General features: G+C 32.0%; 1 protein-coding gene across 36 annotated transcripts in view; it reads right to left on the minus strand.

The window, feature by feature from the left end:
• The window catches only part of LOC145284419 (TBC1 domain family member 5-like), a 331181-nt gene that overhangs the window by 264056 nt on the left and 53543 nt on the right, over nucleotides 1-13582 (minus strand). For 5 of the 36 annotated variants that reach the window (XM_080133202.1, XM_080133200.1, XM_080133204.1 and 2 more), the window contains exon 2: nucleotides 4405-4480. The exons of 28 other annotated variants lie outside the window; for them this stretch is intronic. Coding sequence is in view for 1 of the 8 variants with exons in the window: in XM_080133184.1 (XP_079989310.1) it covers nucleotides 4617-4621 (5 nt within the window). In the remaining 7 variants the exon portion in view is untranslated. Of the gene's footprint in view, nucleotides 1-4404; nucleotides 4481-4616; nucleotides 4881-13582 lie in introns of those variants that run through there. 3 more of the 36 variants (XM_080133212.1, XM_080133188.1, XM_080133184.1) reach the window with 3 other exon arrangements.

Below are 13582 nucleotides of genomic sequence, written 5' to 3' on the forward strand. Positions count from 1 at the left end.
GTTAACTTTTGTCGAAATCGGACTTCCTTCTTTAATCGGATTTTTTGGATTATCAGCTTTCAATACTTATCAGATGCAAATGCAATACAAAACCTACATAAGAACACTCCCAGACATCAAGTATCTTCATGTGAAATTAAAAAAAAAAATCGACTCGGCTGTTTTCGAGTTCATAGGAAACAAATTCACACACACACAGTTCCTTTTATAGAATAGCAGAGGTGTGTGTGTGTGTGTGTGTGTGTGTGTGTGTGTGTGTGTGTGTGTGTGAAGAGAAAGAGAAATAAAAGATGAGAGAAGCAAAGCAAACGATTTATGAAAGAGGGTTTCATCTGTCTTTTTTTTTTTTAACCTTTTTATTTTTAATCACTAATCACTAACCACACAAGCGAGTTTGTTGGTACGAAACTCTTTCTCATGAATTATTAATGACAAATAGGAATCAATATTATTTATTAAATGTTTACATTTTTGGATGATGGGAACTTCATAAGTAAAGCACAACTAAGTTTACTAAGCACCTGCTTCAAGTTGCAAATTGCACGGTATTATTATTTCCTTTCTGTATTTGTTGATCAACTTAATACATTTGCTTGTTGTGTGTGTAAGTATATTTTATAAAAAGAAAAAAAAATCAAATTATTTTTCTCTTGACGTTATTTTCTGTAACATTTTATGTTTTAATACAAAATTTATTCGACTGAGCTCCGATCTATGGTCCTCCCATGCCAATCTTTCACAAAAAAAACACTTATCTAGCCAAAATCACTATCAATAATTCCTCCCAATATCTATTGGTGCCTAAACCTAAATGTAGATTTCATGAACAAAGCTTCTTTCCTAGAACTGTTCGCCTGTGGAACTCTGTTTCACTGATCTGCTTTCCAGCTGACTACAATATTGTCGTCTTCAAATTCAACATGAACAAGTTCTTATTTAATCGTCCTCATAAATAATCTAATTATACCAATTTTCATCACAAACGATTACAACGTTAATGCCCCAATGACTATCATGCACACATTAACCCTTATCCTCGAGTGGCCAGACGGCCTTGATAAGTGGTGATCCCTCTGTAAAAAAAAAAAAAACATTAACTCTTTGATCTGTGAACTACCACATGGTCATCTTCAATTCCAATGTCAATAAATATTTAAACTGTCCTCGTAAGTAATTCAATTTTGTTCAGCTAACCCATTTTTAATCCTCCTAAAATATTCTTCATCATTCAACTGACAATTTATACATCTCATTAACTTTTATCCTCGAGTGGCTTTTAGTTTTGATAAATGGTGATAAATTAGTAAGAATTTTATTTTTTAAATCATCAAAAGCTGTTTACATTGACAATTTGTTTTTTCCTAAATGATTACCCATTTGGTACTGACCAAGGTTAGTGTTGCTTAACTTTGATGAACTAACAGAAAGGCAAGGTTGTATATAAGATGAAATTCTTAATGTTTGTAAAATATTGAGAGAATAAACAAACTCCTCCTGTGTAAACAACCCTAAAAACAAAATATTTCAGAACAAGCATCGCAATGTTGACCAACTGTTAATGTAAAGGTTTTTGTCAAGAATTTAAACGATTATTTATTCGTGATGCAATGAGGCATGGGATTCACTCAATCATTAGTAGTTTTTTTACAAGGAGTCACTGTTTATCAAAGCTTAGAGGCAACTCAAGGATAAGGATTAATCAGTGAATACTGTGATAAACAATAATGATAGAAACTGAGTAGAAAGAAGGATCTAATTATATTTAGTATTCTATTATAAATTTTCAAGAACTCACGAGTTCCTATTTTCTACGACTATGTATTTCTTGGTTATTTCGGTATGGATTCTTTTGGATGTGGCCATTTCACTCTTGCAATGATTTCTAACATCTATATGTTTTTGCCTATTTGTAACGGACTTATGACTAGGGCTATGACAACTGAATATTCGTTTATATCTGACACAGACACAGTTAATAACATCACTCTATATAAAAGCATATAAGATATCAACGAATACACACTCAAGAGTCAAAACAATGAAAAGAATATGCTGTTGTCATAGCCCTACTTATGACATATGAACAAGCGGAATGCATGCTATCTTTGTACAATGGCAGCTGCATGATTTGAAGTGAACCATTAGAGAGACTGGAGCTTACTATAATACTTTCATGTGGGAATATGTGCTTCAATGCTTGCTTTGCATCATTCGCTTGTCTCATTGTTCAGCAGGAAAAGAAAAGATATTAGTCCATGGGGCATCTGCGATGTGTTCTCTGATGGTTTCCCAGGCAGCCCTTTTGTAGAACCTTGTTGTTTGGAGTAATGGCTCTTCACCTTGGGTTTGAATTCAAGAATGATGTCTACTGATATCTACATTTTCAGGAATAGGTCAAGAAGTGAAGCTTGCTAATCTATGGTGGACATTCAAGTCATCAAACATGTACTTAGGTGTGATTATCTAAAGATATACTATCAGAGACATGGTTGATTAGGGTACAGCCCTGAGTTGAAGGAGAACGGTAGAGAAAATATAACTAATGCAGTGTTGAAAGACTAATCAAAAGCACATGAAGGCCTAATCATCTGATTCAAGATTTTGCTCTTTAGTCAATATGAATATAGACTCCATGCATATATCTGTCAGAGTCCTTACAACAGAGAGGGAGGTATCCTGTCATGTTAAAGCAATTAGAGGAGATTGAGGAGTGTAGATTAGTTTCACTTAATGCTAAGATATCCAGGGAGTTTAGTAGGAGATAAGATTCTACATCATCTATGTTGCTTATAAGTCCATGGATATTTGTGAATATGAGCCGCAAGGGATGAGGCGAATTGGTTGTTTGGGTGGTTGTTTGGTTTGATTTCATTTTTGCTCGAGATGTCATTACCAGGTTTGGGATAGGGTGTTTGAACAAGTGGGTCAGTTTTGATGCCAAATATGCATAGACAAGTAGACAATTAGTTGAGTTTTGTCAAAGCGTTTTGGCCTCAAGAAAGCCCATCGGAAATAACAGCAAGGTCCCTTTCCATGTGCAACATAGTACTACAACTATCCCAATATTATATAACTAATGATGGAGCAGCTGCTCTAAACGCTACCAAGACTTAGGTTCCTGTACTAGTCAGAAACAGCAGTCAAACTTGTACACTCAACCTTTCAAACAAGAGCAGCACAAACCAGTCAAGTGAAAATAAGTGGCATACAATCACACCCAATTTGCTTAGTTTGTGAGAGACTGCCCCCCCCCATTCCCAATTTATTGGGAATGGGGGGGGGCAGTGTTTATTGTCCTAGTCAGGAAATAAAATCAAGCACAGACTGTCTATAGCGAATCCCTAATATTGTATCTTTGTGTCTGGCTAAAATGTATGTAGACGTAGACATAGTGGATAGTGTATGATTTATTTCCAACTGTTTTTTTCTGGTATTACCAGAAATTATGAAGCTACAAGTGACTGGATGATATTTCTTGGCCTTTTGGTCAAGATCAAAGTGTAGTATCTGTTCTTCAGATGCTGCACTTCTATTTCTTGTTCTCTTTCGTTAAAAAACGACCCTGGTGTCTAACTCTGTCCCATGGGGAGGCATAGTAAATAGGGACTGGATGATATTTCAGAATCCTTTTATTATTTGTTTTTATAATTTTCATTAATTGAGACCTTTCTCTGACTTCAACTTGCAGATTATAGTAACCAGTGTCATATGAATAAAATGGATGTCAGTACAGGCGACCTTCTGGCTATCAGTACAACTTGTAACGTTTTGTGACTATAACAGTTCTCGGCTTTCATTGTAAATAAGGAACTAATATGTTAAGAGAAAGAAGTGTTTTGATGTTCTTGGTGACATAGTGATCGACATAAGTGCTTATTTAGGCGTTATGACTATCATGGTTTATCAACAACAATGTATCATTAGGAACACATCACCATCGTAAGCAGAGATCTTGGTTTAATCAGTATTTTCATTGTTAATTGAACTGAAAAACATAGGTTGCCCAATGAGACCGACGGAGGGGGGGGGGGTAAATAAACCTAAGGACATTGTGATTCATCACGTCTCAACGTTTGAAATGTAGAAAGAACTTTATATGTAAACAAAATGTGTAAATATGTTTTTAGGGAATGGTGGTTTTGAGTATTTATATATTAATTAAAATCAGATGATTATAAAATTGCAGTAGAAGGGAAGGGTATAAAAATAATCATTACCAGTAATCAAGTTAATGATATGTTGAGATCAGTGTGATTGTATTTCACTAGATTTTATATTAGTGCGATGCGATTGTATTCCTAATCTTACTTGAAAGAATTGAGAAAAAAAAAGAATCATAATTTCCAGAAGTGAATTAACCAGAAACATTCATTTTACCCAACCCAACAAGCAGCAAAATCTTACCCCTTCACTGTTGAGATCTCTAGATGCTAAACTTTGGAATTTCCTCCATGTTTATTGCTTGCCTGACTGTATTAACCTGCAAAAGTTTAAATAGAAAGTGAACATACATCTCGCTGCTCAACTCCCAATAGCCCCCTGTAAAACATGATCCCAAAGAGTAGCGCTTTACGTTCAAAGTAGCAAAAGTATCTGAATATTATTAGAAAACTTACTGCATTTCTTGTCTCGGTGTGATTTATATATGAGGGTTGTTCAAAAAGTAAAGCCTCCTATCTTTTTTTAACTCAAAAAGTTGAACAGCTACGAAAACAGGAGTAGTACCATTAAAATGAGCGGCTTTTTGTGCTTCAGAATTTATTTTTCTACATAGTCATCACCATTCTCAATGCACTTTTGTCAGGAATTCATTGGACAGATCTCTGCTTTAGATGCATGGCCATAACAGAGGTTGCTTCTTAGTCTCCAACCATCAATATCTGCAACAGAGATGAAACTTTCAGGTCATGAATGCATAAGTTCATTCATCATAGCAATACAATTTTTAATCCCCTCCGATTCATTTGGGCAGAATAAGAAAAAATAGGAGGCATTTCTTTTGGAACGCTCTTCATGTATATTTTTTATTTATTATTAATCAAAAATTTACGAAATCAAAAATGTAATAGCATAAAATAATAAAAAAATTTTAAATCCTATTGAAAAAAAAAAATGAAATTAAATCCACCAGAACGCATTTTTATATCTTTGTAAATATGTCAGACATTTTCGTCTTGTTAATAGTTGCTAAAAAAATGAAAATGAAAAAAACATTTCATGACTCTTTACAATTTCCAAATAATTTGGAAGCATTTAAACTAGTTTTAAAATTCTTGTCAAATCCTCATATATTAAACAACCGAAAATTTTGCAAGTTATTTACATCCAATAATTTTATGGATGGACTAAAACATTTTCACAAACAAAATTAAGTATAGTTTTATAACACTTAAATTTTAATGATCAGATTATCATTATAATTAAATTTAATATTAATTTTTAGAAGTATTATTTTATTTTTTAAAGTAATAACTAGTGGGAGGGCGCCTGGCTTGACCTGCTCGAAAATACACTTAAATATGATATTTCAATTTGTCCAGATTTCGTATATATTATTATAGTTGTTATTTAAAAAGTAAAAAAAAATTATTTAGTGGCCATCAGCTAGAATCGAAACCGAAAGAAAAAATGTAGCATTCAAAGCTGTTGACGTTACCACTGTACCAACATGACATGCATATAAACTGGTTCAAAATAAACTAAGATGAATGTACAAAAAGTACAATTTTTTTTCAATTTTGACCTGTTTTTGACCCCTTAAAAACCATTTTAACTGGCTAAAGACCCATAAACGAATGGTTCATAAAAAAATCTAATCATTTGAGGTCGTTAGTGTTGCTCCGTGATTTTTAGTTTCAGATGAGATAGAGTTTGAAAATATGAACACAGACAGACAGACATAGTGCCTTTTATATATTAGATTCAGTAAAAAAAAAAAAAAAAAAAAAAAGAAATGGAAGCGAGAGTGTCAAATAAGAGAAAGTGAAAGTTATAAATAGAAACACAAGAGATGTATCATTTACTAAATCAATAGTAAATTAGGCTAATTAAAAGGGATTTTCAAATATAACTCAATCCCAGAACTAAAGCATGTATTGTGTTATTAAAGTACACATAGGGAAAATGTCTTTATGAAAAAAAACATTTAATCACTCAGTTTTATAATACACTAGCAGGGGTGCCTGGCATTGCCTGGGGTGTTTGGAGATGTGTGTTGAGAAAAAAAAAGTGTTAGTAGGCAGGCAGGCTCGAACCTGTACCACGAAGAAGGAAAAAAAGTGAAAGGCAGAAAAGAGAGTGAAAGAAAACCTGAACTCTTACCACTACGCTATGATGCCACAGGAATTGAAAAAGCATTCAAATTTAGCGATGTCAATCAAAAAGTTGTCAACTCAATGATAATTAAGTTAAGAATCATGGGAGTCAGTGCAGAAATGAAAGTGGCTTTTAAACCTGGCCTCGGGCCAGTAAAGCTTTCTGTTTTCTCTCGTAGGTTTCCCACAAGGTCATTTCCCCGAAAAAGGGGGAACTCTGGCAGTGTCAAAATGAATAGCAATTGTCTGATATGAAGGGTTTCCCGACATTGATCAAGGCTAATTGCTTTCAAGATGTCCTGGCATGAAAGGCCAGGCGCTGTACCTTAGCTCCGATTAGGTTCAGTTTATTTATATGAAAAAGACAAACAAATGTGCAAAAGGACAGAACAGAGGGAATTTTTTAAAATTCGATGTAAATAAATGTAGATATGACGTCCGTTCGCAAATCATAGATATTATAATCTAGGGAGTATATAAAAAGTTTTAAAAAATAATAATGTGGTCAAGAATCCCCCCCCCCCCGCAAAAAAAAACTTTCTTGGACATACAAAAATGCGTGCGCTACTTTTGCTTTTATATATATAGATATAGATATATATATATATATAGATATAGAAGATATAAAAAAATAATAAAATAAGATTAAAATATTTTTATTAAAATTCTATTTTATCTCAAAGAATGTTTTTATAAATATAAAACGATTATTTCAGTTTGAAACTACAAAAAAAGAACAGTGCAGTTCAGAATGGAATCTTTTCATCTTAAAGTCTAGCCTCAACTTTGATTCAATTATGTTCCAAGATTTTATCAAAAATGGCCGCTGTATATGATTAAAAATAGACCTTTTTAAATTACCATGTAAAAATATTTCCAAAATCCTGTCCTTTCTTTTATGTTGATATCTTTTTATCAAATTCGTACAAAACTTTCCGTTAAAATTATAGCCTTAATATATCACAGATGTTAAAAACTAATGTGAGCAAAAAAATTAAAGAAATATTTTTTGGTGAAGCAAAAGCCGCCATTTAAAATGGTAAAATAAACAATGTTTTGCTTTGTTTTTACAATATTCAAATTGAAAATAAAGATATTGAAGTTTAAAAAACGAAAAAACAAAATCGAGCTGTTGTATTAAGAATTAGAAAAATAAAGGACATATTTTTTTTTAAAGAAACTTTTGCTATCTACTTTGCTGAGACAATTTTTTCGTTTGTTTAAATAAATGATTCTATGGTCAATAAATTTCGGCACCTACTTCTTTCTTGGAGTTCGTCGTCAGGCGTGGCTTGGATGACTAAATGTCAAATATGAAATGGAAAAAAGCCACACCAAAACAAGTAATAAACACAAATTCAAACATGACCAAAGATAATATAGATAAACATCTTTAAGATCCAGTGCAGCTAAAAACTAACTCAAAATTTGAGTGAACTAAAAAGAAAAAGAAAAAAAAGTAGTTTTCAGACAAAAACATTTATAAAGTAAAATGAAAATTAAGATATCATTCAATTCGTGTGCACTAAAAATAATTCAAAATAGTTAAGTGACCACATTGATCCTTTAACCCTGCTTTAGTCACCTGGGTGTTCTAAACATGGTTAGTCTCATGGGGTGTATATAAAATATACAAAGATGTTTATAGTGTCATTATTTTGTAAATATAGTTATCCTACTGGTGTAGCATATATCTACAGTCCTGTTCAACAGTTTGAATCACTTGTAGCTTGTTGATATTAATAAAAAAAATAATACAATAAAATAAATTATAAAACTAATGAAAAATTAAATCTTAGATCAAATTTATTTAAAAATACCCACAGGATACACCAGTTTGTGCTATTTTTTAATATCTATGATGAACAAAAAAATGTTTCCATAAATTGAAATAACAAGAAAAATGAATACGAGTTCATTACATAAACATTACCTTTCAATCTGACTCACCTCCAAGGAAAACTGAGATACAACCGCGCCATACCACGGCCACCCTCACCGAGTCAAGAGAGTACTGGGAGAGAGGCAAAGAAATAAGTTGCCAACTAGGAATTATGAGCATGTAAGCAAAATTGGGGTGAAAAAACACCCCATGGGACTAACGCATGATTAACAAGGAAATAATAAACTTTGCAATTTATGATGCAATCTGTTATAGTTCGTTGAATGAAATCGTTAATATTTTTAAATATTTAACTTTATTCCAACGCAGATACCAGCTATAAAAAAGCACCAATATAATAGATGCAACATGGTCCGCACGTAGGAAATTCAAAGCAAGCCACTAAGGTACGTCATCAACGAAATACACAACAATGAGCTTGAGATTAGCTGTTGTATATTTCATCATCGATGAAATATACAAGTAAGCTTGAGATTTTATTAAAATATTCTAATCGTAGTTTCATGATTGACCCAAATTTACTTAAAAATGGGTCAATCGTTTACCACACTGGGACTTAAATTTCTCATGCGAAATTGTTTTTTAAGAAACCAATTATTTTCTTAAAATGTTTTATATATAAAAAAAATTAAATACTAATATTGGGGGGAAAAAAGGGGGGAAAAGAAAATGGGAAACACTTAATAAAGGAATTTATCGTTTCTTTAAAGATGCAAATTATTTGGAGAAATGAAAGTTTTTACAGAATCAGATATTTTGAGGGATAGCATAATTCTCAAAATATGGCAGATATGATTTTTCAGAGATTAATAAATCAAGGTGTAGTATCTGTGCTATTATAATTTTATACAATTTCGAATAAGAAAAATCATTTTAAATAATATTCATAATTTTCAATATAGACATGGATTCGAAATCTCTATTATAATAAAAGATATTTCTTTTTTTACTGGAAGCGAACTACCCCCCCCCACCCTCATCCGGTTAAAAAAAAACTTATCAAAAGTCACCATACGTTGCAAAATACCGCTCTAAAAATGTAATTTTGGCAAGAGAATTTCGGTTCATATTTTTGTTAAAACGACCCAAATTTGATTAACTGGGACTGTTCTTTTTGATTCAAATTTTTAAAAACTGTCATGAAATAAAAATTTAAAAAAAAACCCTGAAACTTTTGGGTTTTGTTTAATATTACCAAATCTTACATTTTTGTTTCATCTAGTTACAATAAGAATATGACGAAAATATAGGACAGTTTTCCAAATTTTGTAAAGAATATTTACAATCATCACCAAAGTAATAAATGCATTTCATTTCAGGAAAAATAAAAGTGACGGCTAAGTGTTTAACAACATGGGCTGACAATCTGGGTGTGCCAAGTTCGAATCCATTTAATTCCAAAGAAATACTTTTATTTAGGATGTTGACAAGCTTCACAGTCTCTCCTGTAAGTATTCAATGTCTTTCTAGAAAGACTTCTAACTAGAAAGATATCCGGGTAACCAATGCCAACAATAGAATTATCTGATTCATATGAAATGAATTAATGAATGAAAAATAGATCCATGATCTGATCCATTAAAATTGATATTTATTTCTTTAACTTTTAAGCATTGAAATATCCCTTGCTTTTACAGGAAACACTTTTACTTAAGATATTCCCAAAAGAAAATGTCAGGAATTGAGGAGTTTGGATATTTTGATGATCAGTGAAAGTTTTTAAAACTGGTGATGAAACATCCCAAAAACATTGGTTTGAATATTTAACGTCAATGTAAATTTTGTGTAGATCTTAGCTTTTTCTTGTTGAAAACAAAGTATGTCCCAATGAGAACAATATCACACAAATAATCATTTGTCAATGTTTTCTTCTTAATGTCATAGTCATGTTTTTTGAATGAACGAAACATCTGATTGATGTTAAAAGTGTGATATCATACTCCAAATGTTATCGGCCCTGTCGGTGGGGCATTAGAATACACCGACTGCCCCCCTGCAGAGGGTAAAAGTCCCTCAATGGGGGTCCTGGATATGGCCTTAAACTATATCCAGTGGTGAGGCCCCAGCTTGTGGGCTTTGGAGAGTGTGGAGCCACCCTTTAATTACCATTGCTCCCAGGTCCACTCTGACTCGGAGTGGTAGTACCTGTTAGGGTTCCAACTATGGGTTAAATAGAAACAGACTTGAAAACAACAAATATATTCTATTAAAAAAAATTTCTTCAAAATCTTTGGATTCGGCATTAAATAACCCGAAAAAAAAAAAAAAAAACAACCAACCAACCAAATGTCATCGTCACACATGAATGGAATCACCTCTCAAATTGTCCTGAACTGAGTTAAAAAAAAAAAAAAAAAAAAAAAAAAATTAAAATAGTGGTGGACAATTCATTTTCTCAATGAGCCATACCAAAAATTGGTATATCAATGATTGGACTAATATTTTTTTTGTTTGATGTTTATTTCTTTTTAAAACAACAAATTCAACATAAAAAATGACAAAAATATGAAAACAACATTGTTAAATATTGACAAAAATATAAAAGTTAATGCTTTTGTAATTATAAAACTCATAGGATATTACATGTACAAAGATGCAGTGCAGTTGTAGCATCGGCACATTTTTTTATAGTAGACAGTCAGAGATAGATGAAAGGCTAAATGTGGCTGGACAATGACCGAGACATTTTAATGTTAAAACTTAACGTTTTTTGTTATGTTTAAAAAAAAACATCAAACATGATCTTCACAATTTGTTTTTAGATGAACATGATGATTTCAGAACTTACACCACTTGAATGTCGTAATGTGATGCGATAGAGGCATTCTCACGGATGGCAATTACAAAAATCGAAGTAAATGTTGCTATAGATACAGGAGGTATAAAGCACAAATTGGTAAAATATTCTTCAGAATAATAAACATTTCCTTCAAAACAATAAATTATAATTATCAATAGAAATAGTATTAAGCTTACCTATGATTTCATATAATCAATAACAATAATATATATATATATATATATATATATATATATATATATATATATATAATGATCATGTAGCAGTTACACAAAAGATTTTAATTTATATGTACACGAAATATCTTGCATTATGTCAAGATGTAGTTTAGTTAAAGTATTAATGACCCCACTGACATGTGCAGTGGAAGCTTGCTGATTTCTGCCCACAACTGGCTGCACGCAAAATACAATAGTTTGAGTCTAGCCTCTGATGTTGATTGATTCAAATCAACCTATCTATTCTCTTTTTGCTCTAGTGTTCCTTTCATACTCGAAAGGAAGAGTTTGATGTTATGGTGACCCTTTCTTAATATTTAATTTCAGTCCGATGTGGCATCATACAACTAACTCTACCAAATTACATTCTTCATTATTCTTTCAAACCAATCAACCACCAACAAAAATCACATGTGGACATTCAAGTGTAAAAATACAGAAACTCTGGAATCTGCAAAGAATTTTCAACTGAACGCTTTATTTCATTCATAAAAGTTGATTGTTCGAATTTCGGTTAATTTTGAATAAGCACAGATGTTAATTTTATGTTATTCTGGAGGATGAACGTTCTATTCTCATTACAGTTCATAATAAACAACATAAAATAATCATCGACCACAAGAGTAACAAATATCTCCAGAAGAGATAATTCTTATCTGGACGAAATAGGGAATAAGGACCCTGACCAACTTCATTGTGAAGAAAAAAAAAGGAACACCTTCCCCATCCCCCCGGCCCCGATTTGACCTTCACCTTTGCATACACACAGTAGCTCTGTAAACAAAACTTTTTCTTTCTCCACAGTAGTTCAGGGTCCTTATTATCTACTTCATCCTTTTATCCTAACACATGCTTGTATATATTTCCAATCTCATTAGGTTCAGACATGCTGAGGAGTCGTATAATGACGAAAAACACATCTGTGGATAATTATGTTTAAAAAATATACATATGTAAAATTGAAAAAAACCCTCACTTGTTTCAATGGAGTTAAATATATTAACATTTTTTTTTCAGTTATGAATATGACAGATGAGAGAATGCAAAATTCATTTGTTTCCATAAAAACATCTAAATGAACAAATGGAAAAATTTGATCATCAACTTCTTTAGTGAATGTAGTTAATTAATCATCATATAATCCTAATCCAGTCTAACAAAAATATGCGACCGGTGGGAGAATATTTTTGTTAGTATTTTATAACATTGAAAAGAAATATTTGAAAATTTGTTCAAATCAAATCTGGCAAAAGAGGAAAAAAATTGAGGCCATTTATTATGTTTTCTACCTCTTTTAATGTTGAGCTTTTCTTTTTCCTGTTGCAGAGTCAATCATATTGAAAAATTACAAATTGACAAGTTTTACTATAAAAAAAAAACTAATGTCACTAAAGACAAGAAATATTATTAGCTGACATAGTTCATAAGTGACAAACGTAATCCAACACTGAACGGATAAAGTTACTCATTTAATAAAAGTCACCAAGGAGGAAAACATCAAAGACCAAAATATTTTGTTTAAATACAACAAACATGGCAGATTTTCGAATCATCACAACATAATGCGCATAAGCAACAAAAATTGCAAAATAAAAATCGTTTTTTTTTCATTTCATTCATGTTCAGACATCAATCACATGAATCATCTAAAAACCCACCTTAATAACCAATGGCCACAAAATGCAACCTAGATATCTATGCCACTCACAAATGTAAAAAATCAATCAATCTCTCTCTCAGATGTAAGGATCTCCACTCACTGATTTGGGGTGAGAGTCTTCAGATTCTAAAGAGCTCTTTGTGAGATTTTCAGTTTTTATATTATATATATTTTTTAAGTAGTAGTGTTTGCATGTGTGTCTGTGTGTACAACTCTCCTACAGCCCAAACCACTGGACTGATTATAGGCACACCTGGCATGATAATGGTCCCCCGCCTAGGGATGGTGCACACTATTTACCAAGGTTAAGGTCATAGCCTATGTATATATACTCGCCTAAAGCTCAAAACCACTGAACCAATTATGACCAAACATGACATGATGGTCTGCAACCTAAGGATGGTGCAAACTATTTTTCAAGGTCAACTGTTAAAGTCTGGACTTTGTGTGTGTGTGTGTGTGTGTATATATATATATATATATTACACGCGTTTTCTAAAATTAATGGTCTATTTTCAAATATATTTATCATCAAAATAGATGATTAGTTTTAAGACACCCTGTATGTATATTAATGATGAGACAATTCCAATATTTTTTTCTCGATTCCAATACAATTACCAATTCCTTTTAAATATTTGAGATAAAGTTGTTGAATTTTTTTTTTGTGGGGGGGGGGATGAATTA

The sequence above is a fragment of the Euprymna scolopes genome, chromosome 9 (assembly GCF_053919585.1).
Source record: "Euprymna scolopes isolate OS-2025 chromosome 9, ASM5391958v1, whole genome shotgun sequence".
Classification (NCBI taxonomy): Eukaryota; Metazoa; Mollusca; class Cephalopoda; order Sepiida; family Sepiolidae; genus Euprymna; species Euprymna scolopes.